Source organism: Stigmatopora argus, chromosome 12, assembly GCF_051989625.1.
Source record: "Stigmatopora argus isolate UIUO_Sarg chromosome 12, RoL_Sarg_1.0, whole genome shotgun sequence".
Taxonomy (NCBI): Eukaryota; Metazoa; Chordata; class Actinopteri; order Syngnathiformes; family Syngnathidae; genus Stigmatopora; species Stigmatopora argus.
The window spans coordinates 2332830-2357829 of NC_135398.1; the positions used below are offsets into that span (position 1 = coordinate 2332830).

Consider the following 25000-nt stretch of genomic DNA (forward strand, 5'->3'; position numbering starts at 1 on the left):
GTCATACAAACATCATTAAAAAAATGGGAGGTGGAAAAAGAAAAAGCTTTTAAAAAACTCACGATTTATGAATGTTGTAGAAAGTAAGAAAATTCAAGTCAACTTTTAGTTTGAAATGGACGGGATGGTAAAATAAAGTGAGACGAGGACGAATGTAAATGACTAAGTGTTAAACAGTTTGAAGAGTGGAAATATAAAAAGGATAATTTATCTTTTATACTGAAGTAGGCTAAATACGAATGGGTGAAAATGGATGAGATTTCAATTGATAAATAAATATATTAATAAATAAACTACTAGAACAACAGGCAACAAAAATGAAAAGGGGATGTTTGAAGTCAAATGGTAAAACGAAAGCAAACTTAAAGTGCAGTTTGCAGTAAATGTGAGAAAAAGATTTCCTTGTAAAATATTTGTAAATGGGAGCGGGGTGTGCAATTAGCGGAGAAAATAACAATCCAATAAATGAAAACCATTAACCAATGAAAAAAAAAAAGACTAAAGTTTACGGCAAAGGTTATCAGTAGGTTGCAGGAACAATGACAAGTGGTTCCTACAGGTAGCGCAAGAGGCACACAGGTAGAGAGACAGAAAAAAAAGAACTTTTCACAGCACTAACGTTGCCCTATGTATTCATAAAAACGACAACAAAAAACATGACAAACTAAAAACACTTGCCGTAAAAATTCTCTCTCATTCCTAGAAACTATATACATATATTATATACATATATTATATACAAATACATATATTATATACATATACAATATAAGTATACATGTATATATATATATATATATATATATATATATATATATATATATATATATATATATATATATATTATATACATATGCAATTTACATATACATGTACATATACATATATTATATATTATATAAATATACATATACATGTACATATACATATATTATATATTATATAAATATACATATACATGTAAATGTACATATACATATTATATACATATACAATATACATATACATGTAAATGTGCATATACATATATTATATACATATACAATATACATATACAATATAAATATACATGTATATATACATATATTATATACATATAAAATATACATATACATGTATATATACATATTATATTCATATACAATATACATATACATGTACATATAGATGTACATATACATATATTATATATTATATACATATACATGTAAATGTGCATATACATTTATTATATACATATACAATATAGATATACATGTATATGTATAGATATGTATATATACATATATATGTATGTGTGTATATATATATATAATACAATATACATGTACATATATTATATACATATACAATATACATATACATATATTATATACATATACAATATACATATACATATATTATATACATATACATGTTTTAAAAAATTGATTTGGCCTTAATATCGCGATATTACATTGCACGATTCTCGTATTGATTCAAAATCCGTATGAATCGATCTTTACATTTGTTTATTTGGGGGGGGGGGATTAAGAATAGTTGGGGGGGCTATGGTGGATTGAGTGGTTAGGGTGTCGGCCTCACAGCTCTGGAGTCCTGGGTTCAAATCCAGGTCGGTCCACCTGTGTGGCGTTTGCATGTTTGCCTGCGTGGGTTTCTTCCGGGTACTCCGGTTTCCTCCCACATTCCAAAAACATGCATGCTAGTCTGATTGGACACTCTAAATTGCCCCTAGCTATGGGTATAAGTGTGCATGGTTGTCCTTTGTCTCCTTCGGCTGATCACCGATTAAGGGTGTCCCCCGCCTCTGGCCTGGAGTCAGTTGGGATAGGTTCCAGCACCCCCCGCGATCCTAATGAGGATAAAGGGGTTCAGAAAATGAGATGAGATCTGAAAAATAGGGGCCTGCACTTCCACTGTGTCCACGAGTCGGCAGCGGTCAACCACTGTGCCCTGACTGTAACATGTGGACAGCTGATCGGGCTTGGACGCACGAGGGCCCTGTTTCCCACCCCAAGTCTTATCTTTAGCCTTTTACTACATTTTTTTTTATATTTAGACATTTGGACTAAAAAACTACATCTTTAGATATTTGGACTAAAACAGGTCTGCACTAAAAACTGAAAAAATGATCCAACAAAGGCCATATGTTGTTCAAACAAACGAGTATATATATATATATATATATATATATATATATATATATATATATATATATATATATATACATATATACATATATATACACATATACATATATATACACATATACATATATATACACATATACATATATATACACATATACATATATATACACATATACATATATATACACATATACATATATATATACACATATACATATATATATACACATATACATATATATATACACATATACATATATATACACATATACATATATATATACACATATACATATATATATACACATACATATATACACATATACATATATACACATATACATATATACACATATACATATATATACATATACATATATACACATATATATGTGTGTATATATATATATATATATATATATATATATATATATATATATATATATATATATATATATATATATACACACACACATATATACATACTTTTTTTTTTTAAAGTGCCAACATGTTGGCCCTATAAATGTCTACCCAAAGAACAATAACGCATACGTACATACACATTAACACGGGTAAAGAAATTGCAAATACTGCCCAGTTATCTTCACCGCGAGTATGCATGTACAATTAAAGCCAAAGTGGAAGTCGACTACGCTATTTTAACAAAAGCGCCGTCAGTATTTGCAGTTTCCATTTGCAGTGCGGGGAATAAGCAGGGCAGTCGAAAGATGCTTTGCTACGGCGCCCCAAACACGCGAGAAGGCATCGAGAAGGAAAGAAACACGGGATATTTGTCTGTTTGTTTCTAAAAAAAGACAAAATCTTACATCAATTGCACAGGCTTGTGTTTGCATTCAAAGCTTGACAAGAGAATGAATGAACGCGGCTCCCCATTGGTCGATAAATGTACATTTGACTCAGGCGGAAATGATAGCGAAGCGTAAATGAAATGGCGTTAAGCCGGCCTGCGTCGTGGGAGACAACGACGGGGGAGTTGCTATACAGTAGTAGTACTAGTAGTAGTGGTAGAAGTAGTAGTAGTAGTGGTAGTAGTACTATGTACAGTACAGTCCAAAGAAAAAGTCGCCAAGAAGATGCAAGAAGGGAAAAAGTGTTCCTGCAGAGGGAGCCAAAGTCCAAGAGTTTGGCTCCGCCCCTTGGAGTTCATTCCATAGCAACCTCCGCTGCATCAACGTTACCGAGGAAAATATGAAGAGCAAAAATTATGGGATGAACAATTCTGATAAGAGTTCAAGCTATAAATTCATATTTGCTCGCACTAAAATCACCGTAGCTACCTCATTTAAATTTTTATTGTCACTATTTTTTTTATGACGACTGATTTATGCGTGCACTTGTACTTTAACTTTACGCATATTTAAAATTGGATCATGAAAAGTTTTGACATTTGTGTGTTGAGTTTGTTGGTGTTAACTCACCATCGATCACTGTGTTTTTTGTCTCTTTGCTTCCTGTGGATTCTGGTCCTCCAGACAATTCCCCTGAGCAGGCAAAAGAGAGGGAGTTAAAAAAAATCAAAATAGTCCCTAAAAGTTTCCACATTTGAAAGTCGTCAAGGGCAGCCAACGCGTTAAACGAGTCCCGTTTTAACAATAACAACCTTGCTTGATGAGCCAAATGCTAGCAAGTCTGAAAATGAAAATTTCCACATCTTCCTCCTGCTGTCCTCTGGTGGGCGCTACAGGACCATAACAGCCAAAACAAACTCAACAGACTCAAGGACAGTTTCTTCCAAAGAGCCATCATCATACTCAACTCTAGTTCTGACCCTAGGAGGACCTAATTTCGACTCATTTCTTATCTTGTATTTGCACTAAAAACTCCATAGGCTGCTAACCACTTAAGTCATTTTTTTGTACTTGACTACTACTTTATGTGACTACTTACCTATGTCGAATACTTACCTATGTCGACTACTCATCGATGTTGACTACTCATCTACGTTGACTACTCATCTACGTTGACTACTCATCTACGTTGACTACTTATCTACGCTGACTACTTATCTACGTTGAATACTTATCTACGTTGAATACTTATCTACGTTGAATACTTATCTACGTTGAATACTTATCTATGTTGACTAATTGATGTTGAGTACTTATTGATTTTGACTAATCGATGTTGACCACTTATCTATGTTGACTACTTATCTATGTTGACTAATCGATGTTGACCACTTATCTACGTTGACTACTTATCTATGTTGACCACTGATCTACGTTGACCACTGATCTACGTTGACCACTGATCTACGTTGACTACTTATCTACGTTGACTACTTATTTACGTTGACTACTTATTTACGTTGACTACTTATTTACGTTGACTACTTATCTACGTTGACAAGGAATTCAATCCAATTGAAATTTACCGTTCTGCAGCGAAGGACTTTTATGGGCGGCGATCCCCGCTTCGCCGGCTTCGGTCTTGGACTCCGCCTCCTGGCCGCTCGCCTCCCGTCCGCCTTCTTTGGGCTCGGCCGAGTCGTCCGGGACTTCCTGTCGAGGCGCCATGGTGTCTTCCAGTTGAGCTCGCTCTTCCGCATCCCTTTTGGCTCGCTCCTCTGCTTCTGAGGTGAGTTAGGGATCGTGTCAAAAAAACGAAAACTTTTAACATTTGAATTTTTGTCAATTACTGCAAAAAACATAAACTAGGGACAATTATCCGAGTACCTCACGTACCTTTGGTGGCCTGAGTTTTCCAGCGCTCCCTGTTTTGGTAAACTTCTTCGTTCCACAGAGCCTTGAAGTTCTTGATGTCCACGGTCAGCAGGGAATTGGCGCCCGACGAGCAACTGTCAGAGGGGGCGCTCTTCACGCTGTGCCGCTTGGCCTCTTCCGTGCTAATACTGTTCAGACTGGTGACAAGACAACGGATGCTAATCATCTTTTGCGTAACATACCAAATCTCATCCTGTTATAAGAAGACCCATCCACAATCTGACATCAATGTTTTCGTTATTGTTCTACAATTTCAACAGTTCCGAACTATAAGTTGTATTTTTTGAAAAATTGTTCCATTGTATTTTTTAAAAAAATTGTGAGTTACTTATACTTTAGAGCACATGTGTCAAAGTGGCGGCCCGGGGCCCAAATTTGGCCCGCCGCATCATTTTGTGTGGCCCGGGAAAGTAAATCATGAGTGCCGACTTTCTGTTTTAGGATCAAATTAAAATGAATAGTATGGATGTATATTAAATTTCCAGATTTTCCCCCTTTTAAATCAATCATTGTCATTTTTAATCCATTTTTTCTGTGTTTTTAGTTGAAAAATCATTTTGTGAAATCTAAAAATATATTTAAAAAAGCTAAAATAAACATTGTTTTAGATCTATAAAAAATGAATATTCAGGGATTTTAATCCAGTTCGTTTAATCCAATTATTAAAAAAGAAATCTAAATATTATATCTAATAAGGGATGAACAAATATTTTTTAAACTTTTTGGGGAAAAAAATAAAATTCAGCATCTTGTTGCCTCTAGTCTTATTTTTTAATAATAATTGTTTAAACGACTTTCAAGATGATGTTTCTTTTTTGTTTTGGCTTTAATCAAATAAAACTCCCTGAAAAAAAATGCAACTGCATTTTTTTCTCTGATGCATATTTTAATGAGTACAACTTATTATCCGTAAAATACGGTATTCGGTACCAAATACTGCTTTACCAGGCAAATTTGTGTCAGAAAACATAACAATAAAAATAACAAAATTGGACCTTTTCCTACTACCTTGTGATTAGATTATATCGCTCTCTTGAACCCCCCCAAACATCAATAGAATCGATTACTACGCGTGAGGTCCATCATGTGACATCTCTGTGATGGGATTAGCGAAAATGGGATGTCAGCGGCATTCAAGAGGAAGATGGGAAATCGCGTGTGGCGAAACGATCCGCCAGATGATTGACTTTGGACTCCAAGCGTCCGCCTGACTGATAACAACCTGGCCGGCGCTTACGGATAACCGAAAGCATCGATAAACGACAAAGACGGAGAGAAACCCGCACGACGGTGTGCGATTTCCGCCCGGATACGAGCGACCCTGCCGCTCCTCCCCGTCGAGTAATGCTAATGGCAGCTGCTGAACATGCCGATAAGCGGGCTGATATTGATGTGCGGCCCGAGGGGAGATTTTAAAAGTCATTTTACACCAGTGGTGTCAAATGGGCGGTCCGCGAGGGGTTCTGCGTGGGGCATTTTTTTAGCTCGGTCATACTCTACCTACAGAATCGAATGCTTTTAATTTTTTCGCCTCAAATCGAGAAGTTGTGGGATCAACTGTACTGCATTTTCACGACTATAAGGCGCACTTAAAAGTCTTAAATTTTCTCCAAAATACAGGGCGCCTTATAATCCAGTGCGCTTTATGTATGGACCAACATTAAAATTGTTATCACAATAAAATAAAATAAATCAGACATCCTCTACAGCTCTTACATCCTAAAACAGAAAGTCGGCACATGATTTACTTTCTCGGGCCGCAAAAAAATGATGCAGCGGGCCAGATTTGGTCCCCAGGCCGCCACTTTGACACCTGTGGTTTACAACAACATTTTTTTTCAAATCGCTGTTAATCCTGAATGTTGAGCCAAAACGGAGCCACCTTCCTAGCTTTCAATTCTAGCAGCATGTAAAAAGGTAAAGACAAATCCCACACGGGGGAAATGGAACGATCCCCAAAAACGCCCGAATCCCACCTGGAGCGCCGGAAGCACGCCAGACCCGAGCGCGAGGCTTCATCGATGAGCGGGGTGACGATACGCTCCATCATGTCCGTCAGCACGGTAAAGGTGGGCACCACGATGAAGTCGATGAAGCCTGCACACCCAAACAAAAACACATTTGCAGATTAGGCATGAGCATTCATTCATTCGTTTCCCTTTCCACTTAATCAAGTAAATCGGCAACTCAAATAAGTCCGTCTTCCAATTTATTTATTTTTTTAAATAACACAAACTCCTGAACTGGAAGAATACTGTCAAATATGCAGATGCCAACTTAGTTTACAACACAAAGCTCCTCCTCCACCGCAAGATTTTGTACCAAAAAATTCCAACACATCAACAATGGCTGTCTCTAGAGGTGACTCTGTAGTTCCCTTCAAAAATATTTCAAAAATATTCAAAAATATTTCAAAAAGATATTCAAAATGTATTCAAAAAGATATTCAAAAAAGTATTCCAAAAAATATTCAAAAAAATATTCCTAAAAATTTTGCCAAAAATATTCGCAGATATATTCTCAAACATATTCACAAAAATATTCACAAAAATATTCACAAAAATATTCAAAAAAATATTCAAAAAATATACATAGAAATATTCTTTAAAAAAATTCTAAACAATATTCAAAATATATTCAACAAAATATGCAAAAAATATTCAACACGATATTCAAAAAAATTGTCAAAAAATATTAAAACAAATATTCAAAAAAAAAAATTCAAAAAGAGTGCATCTAGCCAAAGCCTCACATACCTGAATCTCAATAGCAATTAGCATTTGTGAACATCTTGGCCAATCATCTTAAAGCCTGGCTGTTTTGCTGTTTTATCACAAAATTGCGATCACAAACTGGAGCTAGCTTGGCTCAAATTAGAAAAAAACACATTTGGGTGTTCTATTTTTCCCTCTTTCGGATAATTCCTCAGTTTAGAATCGGGACTCGGTATCGGCGGATCCACAAAATCAGGTGACTCGGACTGGCACGTGAAAAAAAAATTCCATCGGGACATCCCGAGCCAGATTTTTTAACACAAGGCAGCGTTGCTAGGTCAACCTTCCGTGACGTCATCAGGCTAGTGTTACTCACCGATCTGGGACTGCGCCACCAACGTCGACTTTCGGTCGCAGAGCGGCGAGAAGGAAAGGCCGAGTTCGGCTTCTTTGTCCCCCTGGGAAACACAAAGTTGGCGGTGAGGACCCCACGCTAGCCTTTGGCTAACAAACGCGTTTCGAAAGCAGCCGTTCCGTTGAACCGTTACCTGTCTAAAAAATTCCTCCAGCAGAGAGGTGGTCCAACGGTGGTGGAGGTCCCAACTTTTAGCCGGGTGACTGATGTCGGCAGTGTGCAGCAGCAAAGAGAGCGCCTTGGGCTTATCAATGCTACAAATCAAAGATGACGCAGAATCATGTCAAAGCTATCCAATGAGTTCGCAATATTTAGACATACCGTTTAGGCCTGAATATAAGACGGTGTTTTTGGAGTGAGATAAGAGTGAAAAAAGGTCGGTCGTCTTACATTCGGGGTCTAGACATTACACCCATTCACAATGCTTTGTGAATTTTTCCAAACGAAATTTCCCGAATACGGGATGAATAAAGTTATCCAATCCAATCCAATTCAATGCTAGATATCTTTAAAGCAAATGCTTTGATGGTGAATGCAGTTATTGTAATTTTATCACAGTCGATTGGTTTATTTACATTTTCAAAAACCAGGAGACATTTATTTACAAATGTGATTGGACTTTAGGTTACATGTTTAAATGTTTAGATATTAAGATGTGATTGAGAGTTTTTGCACAATTCCAATGAGGCAAAATAACATGCTTTTTTTTTTAAATCTCATATATATTGTTATTGTCAGTTGTTTCAGATGTACTGTTGTTATTTTGTGTATAAAAAATTTATTTGGTGTTCAAAAAGTATTTTTTTCAGTCTTGAAAAAGAGGGGGTCGTCTTATAATCGGGATCGTCTTTTATTCGGGCCAATCCGGTATACATATGTATACAATGATTTTAAACATTGCCTTGACCTTGTGACCATCGGATTCTTGTTGTGGCTATTTACATTTGCGTTGTGGCCATTTGCATTTGCGTTGTGGCTATTTTTATGTATTGTGACTATTTTTATGTGTTTTGGCTATTTACATTTGTATTTTGGCCAATTTGCATTTGTGTTTTGGCTCATTTACATTTGTATTTTGGCCAATTTGCATTTGTGTTGTGGCTATTTTTACATGTGTTGTGGCTATTTGCATGTGTTTTGTGACTATTTTTATGTGTTGTGACTATTTTTATGTGTTTTGGCTAGTTACATTTGTGTTTTGGCTATTTACATTTGTATTTTGGCAAATTTGCATTTGTGTTTTGGCTATTTACATTTGTATTTTGGCCAATTTGCATTTGTGTTGTGGCTATTTGTACGTGTGTTGTGACTATTTTTGTGTGTTATGACTATTTTTATGTGTTGTGACTATTTTTGTGTTTGGCTAGTTACATTTGTGTTGTGGCTATTTTTATGTGTGTTGTGACTATTTGCATTTGTGTGGTGACTATTTTTATGTGTTTTGGCTAGTTACATTTGTGTTTTGGCTACTTACATCTGTATTTTGGCCAATTTACATTTGTGTTGTGGCCAATTTGTATGAGCTTTTTTTTTCTTTTGCAAGCGTTTGGAATTGGTGTTCGTGTTGCAGCAATTTGCAATTGTCCTTTTTCTTTTTTTGCAAAGCATTTTTGCTGGTTGTGCTGCTCAAAACTCACAATTTTTAACCAAATCAGACACGGCGGAGTCATTTTTTCTCAGGGCAACGAACCTCTCAGGCTGTTGCAGAAAATTCTTCATCGCCTTCACCTGCTGGAAGTGGCAGGACATGTCCGTGGCCAACACCATCTCCACCACCAGAGCACGCAGCTCCCTGTCAAAAAATAAAAAATAAAAAGAAGAAGAATTGTCACATCCACACGCACTTGGGCGAACAAATAAAAAGAATTAAAAGCTTGCTAGAGCAAAAAGCAGGCAGCCGGCACAGACTTGGAGAGCTATTTATAAATGTCTCCCTTTGACAGGTCCGGGCTCGTGCTATAAAAATTGAATTGGAGCTGTCTGCTTTAATGTATTATCACGGTTTCACTGAGTGTTGGACCTTGAAAGCACTTGTCATTTCCTCGCAGAACAAAAGGTGAGTTCACGATAAATGTGGATCGTGTACGGGAAGGTCACGGGCCGCAACTTTTGGTTCGCTTGAGAGTAGATTTCATCAGGGGCTAACGTTCTTTTTGTTCCGTGACAACTACAAACTTATAATGTATTGTAACTACATTTAGTTTTTGTTTGAGAGCCCTGGAAAAAAACTACTTTTGCTGGAATTTGAAGCCCAAACAACATTGCACCTGCTGGCTTTAGACCCATTGTGTTTCCCTTAATTCTGCACTGACTAACGCAGAAAAAATATATAATGATAAGCGGCCTCTCGCGTCTCGGCCACCTGGCTGTCTCGTATGCTCGTATCTCAAGGCAAATATTTGCTCGGAATTTTACTCGTATGTCAAGGTATTACAGTGGCACCTCTACATACAAGCAGCTCTACCTACGAGATGCTCTAGATACGAAAAAAAATTCGAGATGCGAGAAAGCCAGGTGGCCATGACATGAGAGGCTGTTTAACATTGTAGCACACTTGTAGTCTTTTTTGCCGCATCTCTTTCGTGTATAACAGATATCTGCGAGCACTGAACAATTTATTCAGACGAGTTTCGACCAGGAAACGCACAACGCGCATGCGCGGGCAAAAAGAGGGCTTTCTGGGTAATGAAGTATACTCGTGCACACAACACCGATAGGCAATGGCACCCTTTCTCACAATAAAACTTCATTACCCACAATCAATACGTGGGTAGGCTGTTATTCCTTCCTTAGCCTGTTAGCTCCCGCGGTCGCTCATTCAAGACTACTTCTCGTTAGCAAGTGGTCGTGCGTTATCCTATTGTGAGGACATTTGTGTGCATCATTTTCGGAATATTTTGAAGGGAATACAACAGCAAACAGCCCATCGATAGCGAACGTGAGGGTGGAGGCGTGGCAAACAGCTAACCCGCCCAGAACGAAGGTAAAAAAAAAAAAAAAAAATTAGAATTCAGTTTTGTGTAAAGTTACATTAAACGTATGTTTGAGTGTGTCTGTATGTATTAATATTTTGTTTATATTTTTATTAATTATTTAATTTAAATTTGTTTGTTCGGTTACGAGTGTGTTGCCGTGGATAAAGTCCCCAAAAATTTTAGTTCTATTAAACACATTTTATTACTATTAAACCACTAGTTATGTGTTACTTAGTTAATAGATGGCGAATTAGAAGAAATAAAACATTTTTTCCAATCCAATATCCTGTTTTTGGTGATTTTGCAGAGGGTTGGAACAAATTAACTTGTTTTTAGTTCATTTCAATGGGAAACGTTCACTCAAATTACGAGAAGATTGACATACGAGCTCAGTCCCGGAACGAATTCAGCTCGTATCTCGAGGTACCACTGTACTATAATTCCATTTCATTTCCCACTGACCTCCAGTCATCCTTGGAGAGGTTGTACAGGATGTTCATTTCATCGTCGTCCTGCAGAAGGCGGTAGGCGGCGCTCACGTGGTGGCTCTCCAACACCGAGCGGTCGTTGTAAAGGATGGCCGTGTCGGACCTGGGAACGAGCCAGGAAGACAGTCCATTTGCGCCCGTTTACAAGTGTCGGCGACCGCCTTACGTAACCAACCGCCTCTCCTTTTAATCAGTGTCGTTAGAGAGATGGCTCGGAAGAAATTGTAAAGCCATCTTTGGATTTTTCCATTTTTGCTTGGGTGGGAATTTTAGTTTAAACGTCGCTATCGTTGGGGTTAAATTGTGTCGTGGATTCATATTCCAGCCTAGTTTGCCGCTTCAATTGAAATCGCTTTTTGAAACGGTACTGCGTTTAGTGTTAATGTGGCTTATCTGGAGTCGGGCATATCATTTTTATTATTTATTCATTTCATTTCTTTTAGACGAGGTGGTTATCGTTGAAATGATGAATAAAAATTGACAACTCACTTCAGCGATGTGACACTGCATGAACTTAAAAAGTACTTTTTGATGTTGATATTCGCATTTCTGCAATACAAGAACTTTTTAGTTGATTAGAGCTTGAATTGACCTCATGCTGTATTGTTCGGACTATAAGGCGCACCTGAGTATAAGTCGCACTAACTGAAGAATGCACAATGAAAGGGAAGCAACAACGCATGAATTTAAAAAGTACTTTTTGATGTTGATATTCATAATTCTGCAATACTAGAACTTTTTAGTTGATTAGAGCTAGAACTAACCTCATGCCGCATTGTTCGGACTATAAGTCGCACCTGAGTATAAGTCGTACTAACTGAAGAATGCACAATGAAAGGGAAATATATATATATAAATAAGGCGCAATAACCAAGTAATGCACAGTGAAAGGGGGGATATCTAGGCATACTGAAGTATAAGTTGGATTTTTTGAGGGGCACTTATTTAATTGATGATAAAAATATGCATTGAAGTAATGGTAAAATAGGGAGCGACAAAATAGGCACCTATTAATGTCAAATGTTAATAGTTTTTGGGGGTAACTACAGCCTCAAAACACAAAACAAGCTGTTGGGGGTCAGACTGAAAAAAAAAACAGTATAAGTCACAAGCCCAGCCAAACTACGAAAAAAAAGTGCGACTTATAGTCCAGAGAAATCGCAAAAAAAGGGTTATCATTGCGAAATTTGGATTAAAAAGCATGTTGCATTTTTTTAGCACTTTTCTTTGAATGTCCTATTTCTATTTTTCAGACTGCCGAGTTCTATTTTGTGCTTTTTTGGGGTCTTATTACCGCAACGGCGCCCCAGGCCGTTCTCGCCTTTGCACACGAGGGCATCGATTTCGGCGTCCGAAGCTGGGCGGAGCAATTTCGATGACATCATCCATTACCTGGTCTGAATGTGAAAGTTGTTTGTGGTCCCCGTGTGCTCGTAGTCGTGCACCGCCGCGGCGAAGATCATGGCAAAGATCTCAAGCTCCGTTAACCAGTGCTGGGCGGGGTTTATCCGAGACCACGAAAAGGGAGGATGATAATGCCGTCGAAAAGGGCGTCCGTGAATGAAGTGATGAGAAATGGAAAGGCAGAGGGTGGAAAGTGGAAGATCGCATTACAAAGGTGTGTAGGAGGGATTCCATTAGGGTGGGATGAATGGAAAAAATGGGGGGGAGGGGAGAAACAGGGGAACAAAAAGGAAAGGTTACACAAAAAAAACACTTTTACATTCGGATGACACATTTTTTACCTGCTTTTTTCGGGGAACAAGTTCATATAAGGCCGCGCGGGTGTGCGTTAGGAGGTTTTTAAAGGGAGAGATTCGGTTCTCAAAAGGGCGACTCGTTTTAGCTCATTCGCCCGATCGTTAAAAGGATGGCCGCTCGGCCATCCCGGTTTGGACTGCGAGTCTACTGACATTTACGGGACTAAAAAAACGTAAAACCGCCAACCCTTTTTGCATGCACTGCTGCACTTTGCTCAATTTTCTATCCCGTCACATTTTTTTTTCACCCTCTGTCGTCAATGGCTGCCATTAACGCGTGAAGAGGACATGAGAATGTTCAGTTCAAGGACATACCGTGAAAAGACCCGCTGTTCAGAGTTGAGCTCGGCTTGCGAGGGTGACTCATGGAAAAAAAATCTTTATCAATTTCCCCGTCTGAGGCACGCACAATGTGATAAGCGTTGCATTTTTTTTGCATGTTTTTTTCCCATTAGTCAGTGCGAATGGCGGAGCTTTTCGCTAATACGAGAGGAGTTTATACTACTTCTCGTTGGCCAGTGGTCGTGCGTTATCCTATTGTGAGGACATTTGTGTGCATCATTTTGGGGATATTTTGAAGGGAAGACAAAAGCAAACAACCCTGGATAGGTTGCATCTGAAAGTCAGGGTGGAGGCGGGGCCAATAGAGCCAACCCGGGAGAAGAAAGGTATCAAAATTTTAAACAAAATTAGAATTAAGTTTAGTGTAAAGTTAGATTAAACATATTTTTGAGTGTCTGCATCGTAATCCAAGTTCATTTAAATTTGTTTATGTTATGTTACGAGCGCGTTGCCGTGCAAAAAGGACTAATTTGACTCTCGATTGTCAAAAATCTGGATGGGACCAATGGTTGTGAAGGCGAATTTTGGACAAAATGGAACTGCGTTTAGAAAACTCAATGTGGAAAAAGGATTTTCAAGGTCACTGAAGCGGACCCGACAAGATTCAAATCCACGTAAAAAGATGAAAACCTGATAAACAGTACTATTAAACCACTAGTTATTTGTTACTTTGTTAATAGATGGCGAATTAGAGCAAATAAAACATTTTTTCCAATCCAATATCCTGTTTTTGGTGTTTTTTCAGAGGGTTGGAACGAATTCATTTGTTTTTAGTTCATTTCTATGGGTAACGTTCATTTGAGTTACGAGAAAAAATGACATACGAGCTCAGTCCCGGAACGCATTAAGCTCGTATCTGGAGGTACCACTGTATTGTGTTTACTTACCACCATGCCGGTTTTAAGTAAGAGGTAATGAACAGTCTGTGTGACATCGGCAGCATGCATCAAGTTGTGGTAAGGATTTTTATGCTTGCCGTATCCCACTTCCAAGGCTTCCACAAATGACACCACTGCAGAAATTGGAATCTATCCAGCAAAAAAAGTAAAAAATTAACAATGTCCCCACTCTCCTTTTCACGGTAATCACCAAAACCGATTAAAACACTCGGAGCTCTGGTATTTTGCAAAAATGTCCGGTCAAGACATGGAAAACTGACTGAATTGGGGCTCTCGAGGACCGGACTTGGCCAGCCCTGGTTTAAGACAACATTCCAATTTTATTTCAATGCAAAAAAAAAACATCGTCTTATATTCGGGCCGACATGGTGTGTGTAAATTGTTGTAAAATTTTACACATGGAAAATGTTTTTTTTTTCTCATTCGCATTCCCTACAAATTTATGTTTTTTATTTGCAAAAAGGCGGATGTCAGACATCCCTAGCAAATGGTAGGTGGAAGCCAAAGACAGATTTTCTGATTGATACAATTTTATATATTTTTGCCCAAGGGCAAGTAAGGATGGTGCCGTGAAATGGATTGTGCAACGTTTGGAATGTGGTTACATATTTATGCCAGCTTCATTGACTCCATCCGTCACACTCTTCATGCTGTCACTACTTGGAATGCAACTACAGAAAACAGCAATAAAAAACAAACAAAAAAATGGCTTCCCATAACTAATGTGTACTGCTTAATAGAGTCAATTTTGCACTAGACAGACCAAGCCAAATCTCATTGGATTTGTTTTGTGAATTACACTGTGTATGTCGTTTATTAACTTTGATGCTGTCATATTTGTAGTTTTTCACAATTATGTATGAATTTGAGATGTTACATTTGTGCATTTAAAAAAAAAGTTTTCCCAAAGATTTTATACTTGACAATTATTTATGGAGAGGTACCTCTACTTACGAAATTAATTGGTTTCAGAATTTGTTTCGTAACTTGAATTTTTTGTAAGTAGAGCAGTACTTTATATGTAAATTCTCACATTCGCTCCACAGTCCTAAAAAAAAAACATACCAACTACACACTATAAAAATGTGTCCCAAACACGGAAAAATGAGAGAAAATGATAAGAAAATGATTGATTAATGTATCGAAATGACTAACACGCATGCAAAAACATTTCCTATTTGCGCCAGTGCATGCGTGTAAGAAGGAAGTTAATGTTAGCACACGAACACCCTTGAGAAAACAATATTTCTTGCATTTCCTGCATTCGTTTTTCATATTCTAGTTTTTCAATATTGTTAGTGTTGATTAATTCAGTCTAATCTACCTAAAAGTAAACAACCGCAAGCTCAAGTAGCGTTTTATTAGGTCACAAGATTAATCAGGAACATTAGCACACACACACACACACGGATCAAATGAAATACGATGAGCCGCAGGCGCTGCCGCAAAAAAAAACGGATTTGTTGCTTAATGAGATCAAAACGAAGAGACGACAAAGCATAAACGAGTTCGTTGGTTAATCACAATAACTCAAAAACAAAGAAGCTTTACCTTGAAACGGCTGATCAGGTCGTATCTGGTCAGCAGTTCGTAAAAAATGAATTTAAGCGCATGGTCGCCGCTGGCCTCGTTCAGAGCGAAGACGTCAAATGACCATTTATCAACATTCTGTGAAAGAAAACAAAAAAATGTATTTTGGAGATGTTTTTTCCCCCCAAAAAACGGCTTCATCTTAGCAACTTAGCATGTACAAAATGTGTTATTTCTTATCTGCTTTTGCTTGATTTTGGGGGGCTTGTGTTAATACCTTAAGCACTGATATAACAGAAGGGGGGTAGCTGAGTCCCACCAAATTGGAGGTGCGGCGGTACATCCTGCGTGGATGAGATAAAAACAGAAATAAATAGAAAAAAGTGCACCCCGCTGCACGTAAACAAGTTTTACCCAAACGTGCCGTACGAGATCGCTTGAGGATTTACAGAAAAACACACAACGGGTCTTGTACTGTAGCAATTTTGCTTTTTTGGCTTTTCAGCCCGTTGTTTTTAATGTGGCATGTTCCGTTTTTCCAGATATTAAAGCGCCGCGTGGCCTAAAACTCACATTTTTTGTCGTTAAAACAATCCATCTCTAAACTGTGGATGGCATGACAAATACGAAGTTGTAGTCTTATTGATTTTGGGGGAATTTCTGGGCTGTTCTTTGGTTGTTTTCTGTTTATTTTTGGGGGCATTTACAGGTGACTTCCTGTTGGTTTTCAGGGATTTTAATGTTCCTTGAAAACACGGATGGCGGCATTTTGACGGCAAGAGTCGAAAGAATGAATGTCAAAACAATCCGTCTCAAAAATACGCATGGCGTGACAAATACAAAGTTGTATTTTGATTGATTTTGGCGGAATTTCTGGGCTGTGCTTTGGTTGCATTCTGTTTATTTTTTGGTGACTTTCTGTTGGTTTTAAGGCATTTTAAGGTTCCTAGATAAGTCATGGATTTTGACTGCAGGGGTCGAAATAACAACTAACATAAATAACTAAGGATAGGACAAAAAAATGAAAAAATAAAAGCATTTTGAATCCGTTTGTACAGTATGAATAATAAAATATGAGCTTTCAGGGAGAACAGATCTTCAATCTGGCGAAAAATGGCGGCACCTAATGGGATCAAAACATTAGTTTTGGTCTTTATAGTGCATGTTGCTAAATTCAAAACACTTTTGCGATTTAGGCCGGTCATGAAACTGTTTGAATTTTCACAAAAATGTGCTTTCGGCAGTCAAAACGTTAACTTTGGATTGCCAAAGTTTGCTGTTTGTTTTGCTTTTTTGTTTTTTTTTTACCAGATAACAGCAAATCCAGACTTTTAGTTTTACCTTTCCACAAATATCCCCGCCTGAACGGCATGGACGATGCTCCGGAAGCGAGGCTTCTCCTCGTTGCGTCGCAGCATCAGACCCATCTGGCGAGTGAAGGTGGACGCCAGCCAATCCCGCACCTCCGATGGCACCGACTCCGATTGGATGTCGCTAAGCTCATCTTCGGTGTCCACCAAGCGCCTAATAGGAGAGAAGGGGTGTGTGTTGCTTTCAGCTGTCCGACAAAGGCGATCAAAGCCAAATCCCGCTGATAAACCATCCAAACATGGCGTGGCGTCACGTGTTACGTAACGCCGCTTCATAAAAAAAAACAGTTCCGATCCAGCTGTGGCGGCGTTTTGGCCCACGTTGGACGGTCAAAGCCGCCGGTATGGCCACGGCTTGGCGTGGCGAGGTGACAGCGGCCGCATAACATGCTCAAAACATGGGAGGGTTTCGCCAGCCGCCATTCTGGGGAGGGTTTTCGGCAGCCGCCATTCCGGGGCGGCCTTAAACCGCTTGCGTCCACATGACCCAGAGGTTTACATAATTATAATTCCATAATCCTGGACATATCTGGTACTCTGGGACTGGAATCAACTGTTGGCATACACTGACATGTTCTCTCACCTGAGTTTATCCCACATTAGAGATGAGAGGTTTTACGATAAGCTGCGATTAGCGAAAATAATACCGTGGTAGTAGTATTAAAGTTTTAAGTAGTTATGGTTACGGATATATTAAGTGAGACATAGTTCTAGAGGCTGATGGTCATGTTTGACTTTGTTCATTCATTTTCTGTACCGTTTATCCTCGCAAGGGTCGTGGGGGTGCTGGAGCCTATCCCATGCAAACACCACACAAGACCTGGGATCGAACCCTCGACAACAGAACCGTGAGACCAATGCCCAAACCACTCCCCACCGAGCCGCCTGTTGTACATTGTATTATTTAGCCATATTTTTTTAGTTTGTTTTGAATATTTGTATTTGTTTTCCAATCCATTTTAATTGGATGCCTGTTTTACATAGTAATTTTTAGTCATATTTTTGTAGTTTGTTCTGAATATTTGTTTTACAATCCTTTTTCATTGGATGCCTGTTTTACATTGTAATTATTAGTCATTTTTTTAGTTTGTTTTGAATATTTGTAGTAATTGTTTTCCAATCATTTTTCATTGGATGCCTGTTTTACATTGTAATTTTTAGCCATATATTTTTAGTTTGTTTTGAATATTTGTTTTCCAATCCTTTTTCATTGGATGCCCGTTTTACATTGTAATTATTAGTCATTTTCTTTAGTTTGTTTTGAATATTTGTATTTGATTTCCAATCCTTTTTCATTGGATGCCTGTTTTACATTGTAATTTTTTGTCATTTTTTTTAGTTTGTTTTGATTATTTGTTTTCCAATCCTTTTTCATTGGATGCCTGTTTTACATTGTAATTTTTAGTCATTTTTTTAGTTTGTTTTGAATATTTGTATTTGTTTTCCAATCCTTTTTCATTCGATGCCTGTTTTACATTGTAATTTTAAGTCATATTTTTTTAGTTTGTTTTGAATATTTCTTTTCCAATCCTTTTTCATTGGATGCCTGTTTTACATTATAATTTTTAGTCATATTTTTTTAGTTTGTTTAGAATATTTGTATTTGTTTTGCAATCCTTTTTCATTGGCTTTGTGCCCAAGTAGTATAAATTTCTGCCTATAATTTCAGTCTTAATCCTGATCTAAAAAGTCTCCATATCTGAAGCCCATCTTGATCCACCAAGAAACTTGACCTGGACTCACCTGGTCTCCTCAACGTAGACCGACTCGAGCACAGACGCCGCGTACTCCAGGTTCTTCTTCAGATCCGCCAAGGAAGCCTCGCCTCTCTCCAGCTGTTTGACCAGACATCTTAATCTGCAAAAAGAATTAAACAACCCAATTAAAGCCCACGAATTCATCCATCGTTTCGTTCGGCGACAACCGATCTTCTGCTTTGCCTTGTTTGCTCTACGATGAATGTCGTGGGCAAAAACCCGTTCCAATTTGGGCGAAGAAACAAAGATTAAGAAGTTAATTGGCAGGGAAATCGCCTGTTGTGGAGCCGGAGGGTCATGTGATCAGTCACAGTGATTGCCAAGGGAGGCTATGACGCGTGTTGATAAATTATTAAGAGGAAGGGTTTCTGATTAGCTACCCTGACAAGTGGACATATTTCACCCATCTAATGAATGGCATCCGACGTTTATTAGCCGTTTAAATAACGTATTTACTCGCATATAAGCCGCATTTGTCGGACAAAAAAAAGACTGAATCGAGGGTATGGCTTATATGCGCATAAAAAGACGCCATGCACGAAACGTCGTAATTCCCTGTTGGTTTTGGGGCATCCCAAAAGATAACAAATTGAGCAAAAAAATTAAAAATAATAGCAATTGATAATTCACGTAAAGTGTTAGGTTAGTTTAGAACTTTATTATTTCGGGAAATGTTTTGGTTGCAGTAGCAAGACAGACACAAGACACAGAAGAAATTGTAGACCTAGTAAAATTTTTTTTTTTTCAAACGAGCTACAAAGTGCGTGTCAAGCACCCCCGCTTTACATGCTTAAAAGCTCCTTTCTGTCAACAGCTGCCAATTCCTGTGTTATTCCTGTATGGCTAATTTAAGCGTTTTGAGGAAGTGATTGGATGAAGGCAGCGATTTTGGTGAGCTAATGATGGTTATTAAGTAAGAGCAGCTGTGTGCTACAGCCTTCCTAGCCATATTTAAAAAAATAAATAAATAAAAAATAGGGAAACGTGCAGTCTATATAAGGTCGCCATTTACTGTGTATGTAGCATTCGTCGCGTCGGTGCTAATGTCATTTATAGCTAATGAGGTATAAATATAGATGAGCTGATGAAGGGTAACGTGTTGACGCGTGACGAAAAAGCGGTTTTGCGGGTGTTCTTACAAAGCCTTGACATGATTTTTGTGTTGATTTTATTTACAGATATTAATAGGTCAATAAAAAGTATAATTTGCTATGATGAGTCATGCTAACTTGGACAAGATAAGGTCTCTCGAGTCATTTATTTGGATTGGTCGCACTGTCAGCTGGGTATTCGGGTATTTAACAGAGAATTTAGGGTTGTTTACGATTGATTTTGAGGGATTTTCCGGGTACTTCTTGTTCGTTTGAAGGTTGATTTTGAGGGATTTTCCGGGTACTTTTTGTTCGTTTGTAGCTTGATTTTGAGGGATTTTCTGGGTACTTTTTGTTCGTTTTTAGGTTGATTTTGGGGCATTTCAGGATTACTTATCAATGCAAAGTGCAGTTGACCTCTTGTTATGTGACAACGAAATTTCTCGAATATGGGATGAATAAAGTTATCTAATCCAATCCAATCACACAACGCACAAACGTGTTTCTTTGGGGGGGCGACGCTGTCAAAAAAAATGGATTTAATTATTTTCGTACCGTATGAATGAGCTACAAAGTGGCCATCAGACAGAACAACTATACGGGCCGGATCGGACCCCCGAGCGGGCCACTTTCGGCCCGCTGGCCGCATTTTTGACACCCAGGGTCAAGCCGTATTGAAAATTGTGTTCGTCGTACTCGGGAAAAATTGTTAACTGAGGTTATTGTACGGTTTAAAATAATAATTTTCTATTTTTACTGTTCGTTAAGTTTACATGGGATGTATCGTTGGATTGGTAATCAAAAAGTGAAGATATTGTACGAGTAGTTGAGAGCAGCCGTGAGAAGAGTGTTGATAATTGTGCAATTCCTGCGTGTGTTTGTGTGTGAGGTCAATTGGCTTTGACAGCTGAGGTCAGGCACGATGGACTGGAAGAGTTTGACCCTCCCAAAATGGGCTTTTTATCACGCCAGATGCTCACAAACAGACGTCCGACATTAGCGCAGCGTTGCACAAATCTCGTGAGACTTAAGCGCAACTCCTAAGAAAAAAAATGGCTTGCTTGACTTGCTCAGAAAAGTTGGAGATTTGAGACTTTTTTTATTATCGTCTTTTGTGCGATGCACATTTTTGTTGGCGTCTTTGTCAGACTTCTGATTAATTTAGGTTTTCTGGTAAGCCATAGATCATTAAAAGACATTTAAATTGGGCCGAATCCTGTTTTTGAGCCTGCTAATATATTGCTGAAACATTTCAGGCATTTAAGAATGTCTGTTCAGCCTTTTTAGCATTTGCCCAAAAATATAAAAACACAAAAAACAACCCACACACTCCCACCATTTACCTAAATCAGAAGCGATTGGTCAACGCCAGCATTTTCCAATGACAGTCTTTCCTCGACGGCGTGTAATCAATGACCTGAGGTCAATCTAATCACCCGTGCAGATTAGCGTGTTAGCTTTGGCAACACACAAAGCATTTTTTTGGTATTTTTTTATATTATGACCGAGACGATCCAGATTAGAGCCAAAATGGGTAAAGTGAGATCGGTTTTACAAAAAAACACTACTTAAAAAAATCCCGTGGAAAAATTGTTATACGGGCTACACCACAGGTGTCAAAGTGGCGGCCCGGGGGCCAAATCTGGCCCGCCGCATCATTTTGTGTGGCCCGCCAAAGTAAATGATGAGTGCCGACTTTCTGTTATAGGATCAAATTAAAATGAAGAGTATAGATGTATATTAAATTTCCTAATTTTCCCCCTTTTAAATCAATAATTGTAATTTTTTAATCATATTTTCTATGTTTTTAGTTCTAAAATAATTTTGTAAAATCTAAAAATATATAAAAAAGCTGAAATAAACATTGTTTTAGATCTATAAAAAAAACTGAATATTCAGGGCTTCTAATCCAGTTCTTTTAATCCATTTATTTAAAAAAAAAATCGAAATATTATATCTAAATCAAGTTGACGTTAAAGCGGCCCGCGAACCAACCCGAGTCTGACACCCTTGGGCTACACGATTTGAAATGACCGAAAAAACCGTATAAAATACAGGAAAAACGTATAAGTTGACAGGTCCGCGTTCCATCTCAAAAACTAATCGTGTGGAAGCGGGAAATCATTGGGGGTTGCGTTACGTAAATAAACACGATGGAGTCACACCCACACTGGAGTTTCGGGAGGGAAGGAACCAGCTGTTGTTTGGACTGAAATGCTTCCATGTGTCTAATTAAATGACTTTTGTAAGCACGCTTGATCGAACAATAGCGGCGACTCCTTGAAAATTTCCAATACGTGTTTCTAAACAAAGCCCTTCCCGTGGGAGGCGGCGACGCGTGACAGATGTGACGGGAGCGGCGGGCGACAGAAGAATCCTTAAAAAAGATCAGCGCTGGGCTGAAGGCGGGCGGCCCACTTGTGTCAACGTCTCCATCAAACGGGCCGAAAGGAGTTAAAAGGAGAGACGGATTGAAATATTACAGAAAACTCAAGAGTCAATGGGACGATCATTTGGGTCATTTGTGAACGCGTTTTTACAACAGCGGCATGCTAATGGTTTTGATTTTATCTGCTGAAAGGTTGCAGTGAAAAATACAGTAATACCTCGTTAATGGCGGTTAATATGTTCCAAAATTGGCCGCAATAGGTGAATAAAGTAGTTGACAGTATTTTTATGGTGTTTATCTATACGCATATTACTACAGTCGCACCTCTACTTACGAAATTAATTGACTTTTTTCGAAACTTGAAATTTTCGTAAGTAGAGGTGTACTTTACATGTAAATTCTCTCATTTGTTTCACGGTGCTCACAAAACTACCAACTAAGCCAGGGGTGTCGGACTCGGGTTGGTTCGCGGGGCGCTTTAACATATATATATATATATATATATATATACACACACACACACACACATACATATATATATATATATATATATATATATATATATATATATATATATATATATATATATATATATATATATATATATATATATATATATATATATATATATATATATATATATATATATATATATATATATATATATATATATATATATATATATATATGTATGACTATATTTTTCTAACTGGGAGTCACATTTTTAACGCCAAAAAGTGCAACTCTGGGCTCATTTTTTCGGCTTTATTTATTTTAAGACATTAATAAATCATTTCCTTATATTTTTCTCTCGTTTTTGTTTGTTTCCTCACATCTTTCATGCAAAATTAGGACATTTTTTAATCAATTTTGACCTATTTTAGTTGGTAGTTGTGTGAGGACTGTGGAACAAATTCAAGAATTTACATATAAAGTACACCTTTACTTACGGAATTTTCAAGTACATGCGAAATTTTAAGACAAAAATGACAAACATTTTAAGCCGATCTTTTTCCAGGTCAATGGCTGCACGTAGCTAAGAATCGATAAAAACCCTCCATTTTGGACATGGAGTGCATTCTCAAAAACAAACCTATTACTAAGTTCGGCACGTTTTACAAAAATAGCAGCTAAAGTTATTTGTGTTTGTGTGTTTTTTTGTGTTGTTTTGCAGTTTAGTGAAGTGTTACAGTTTTGGTTGTTGTGTTCCATTGGCGGCAGTCCATTTTTCTTCCAATCCCCAACTATGTTTTCTTTAATCCCAGTGAGCAATTTGCCTGTTCGGGAGGGGAAAAAGTCATTTGTTCAGCAAGGGAAATAAAAGAGCCGAGAGCTTAATGGAGCACAATCGCTCTGCGTCACGGTCTGGCGGAACAACGCTGGCGGGGGCAAACTTACGTCAGGAAAAGCGACTTGATGGTGTCAAGTCAAGCACAGATGTTTTCTTTAAATCAAGGTAAACTACGTGACACTGTTTATTGTTTTTAATTAGGAAAAGTAATACTATAATACTGGACATTTGGGTCCGTTATCATTTTGCACCACTCTTTGCGACTTCATTTTCTGCCTTGTTAGCGAAAGATATTTATTTATATATTTATTTATTAATTATTTTATGTATGTATCTATTTATTTGTTTATTTTTGTAATTTATATCTTTATTCATGTATTCATTCATGTATTTATTTTTTTACTTATTTATTTATTTGTATATTTACTTATTTATTTGTACATTCATTTATGTATGTATATATTCATTTATATTTTTATTTATTTATATATTAATTTATATTTTTATTTCTTTATATTTTTCATTCATTTATTTATTTATATATTAATTTATATTTTTATTTATATATTACTTAATTTTTGTATTTTTTTATGTATTTACATATATTTTTTATGTACTCATTTATTTATTTATTAACTTATTTATTACCTATTTATTTAAGTCTAAAATGTCTTGCTGTGTCTGTATTCTCACCCTCTTGCTACTGTGACAATGAAATTTCCCAAATACGGCATGAATAAAGTTATATAATCTAAAGAATATATATATATATATATATATATATATATATATATATATATATATATATATATATATATATATATATATATATATATGTAAAACATGCACTTTATTAAAGGTGAAAAAACTTTGCTTTTTCAAAATCAAATATTTCGCCACGTCCGCCTCGCAGTTCTGAGATCGAGAGTTCGATCCCAGGGCGGGCTTTATAAAAACAATGTCATGTTTTTTTCAACCAAAATTGAACACTCTCCTTATTTCAACACGCAAAAAAAGCGATATCCTCTTCTTGCTTTTGTTTCAATACATAAAAACATCAAATCATTTTCAACGGTTACATTTTT

At 37.4% G+C, this 25000-nt stretch overlaps 1 protein-coding gene across 8 annotated transcripts in view; it reads right to left on the minus strand.

Moving 5' to 3' along the window:
* pde1cb (phosphodiesterase 1C, calmodulin-dependent b) overlaps positions 1-25000 on the minus strand; it is a 72466-nt gene that overhangs the window by 9479 nt on the left and 37987 nt on the right. For 6 of the 8 annotated variants that reach the window (XR_013304328.1, XM_077615807.1, XM_077615804.1 and 3 more), the window contains 14 exons: positions 19131-19244; positions 17359-17541; positions 16295-16361; positions 16039-16155; positions 14476-14616; positions 12879-12979; positions 11461-11589; positions 9714-9815; positions 8157-8277; positions 7985-8066; positions 6871-6991; positions 4856-5031; positions 4546-4743; positions 3590-3652 (listed from right to left, as the gene is read on the minus strand). Coding sequence is in view for 7 of the 8 variants with exons in the window: in XM_077615807.1 (XP_077471933.1) it covers positions 3590-3652; positions 4546-4743; positions 4856-5031; positions 6871-6991; positions 7985-8066; positions 8157-8277; positions 9714-9815; positions 11461-11589; positions 12879-12979; positions 14476-14616; positions 16039-16155; positions 16295-16361; positions 17359-17541; positions 19131-19244 (1715 nt within the window). In the remaining variant the exon portion in view is untranslated. Of the gene's footprint in view, positions 1-2704; positions 3335-3589; positions 3653-4545; positions 4744-4846; positions 5032-6870; positions 6992-7984; positions 8067-8156; positions 8278-9713; positions 9816-11460; positions 11590-12878; positions 12980-14475; positions 14617-16038; positions 16156-16294; positions 16362-17358; positions 17542-19130; positions 19245-25000 lie in introns of those variants that run through there. The other 2 variants (XM_077615805.1, XM_077615808.1) reach the window with 2 other exon arrangements.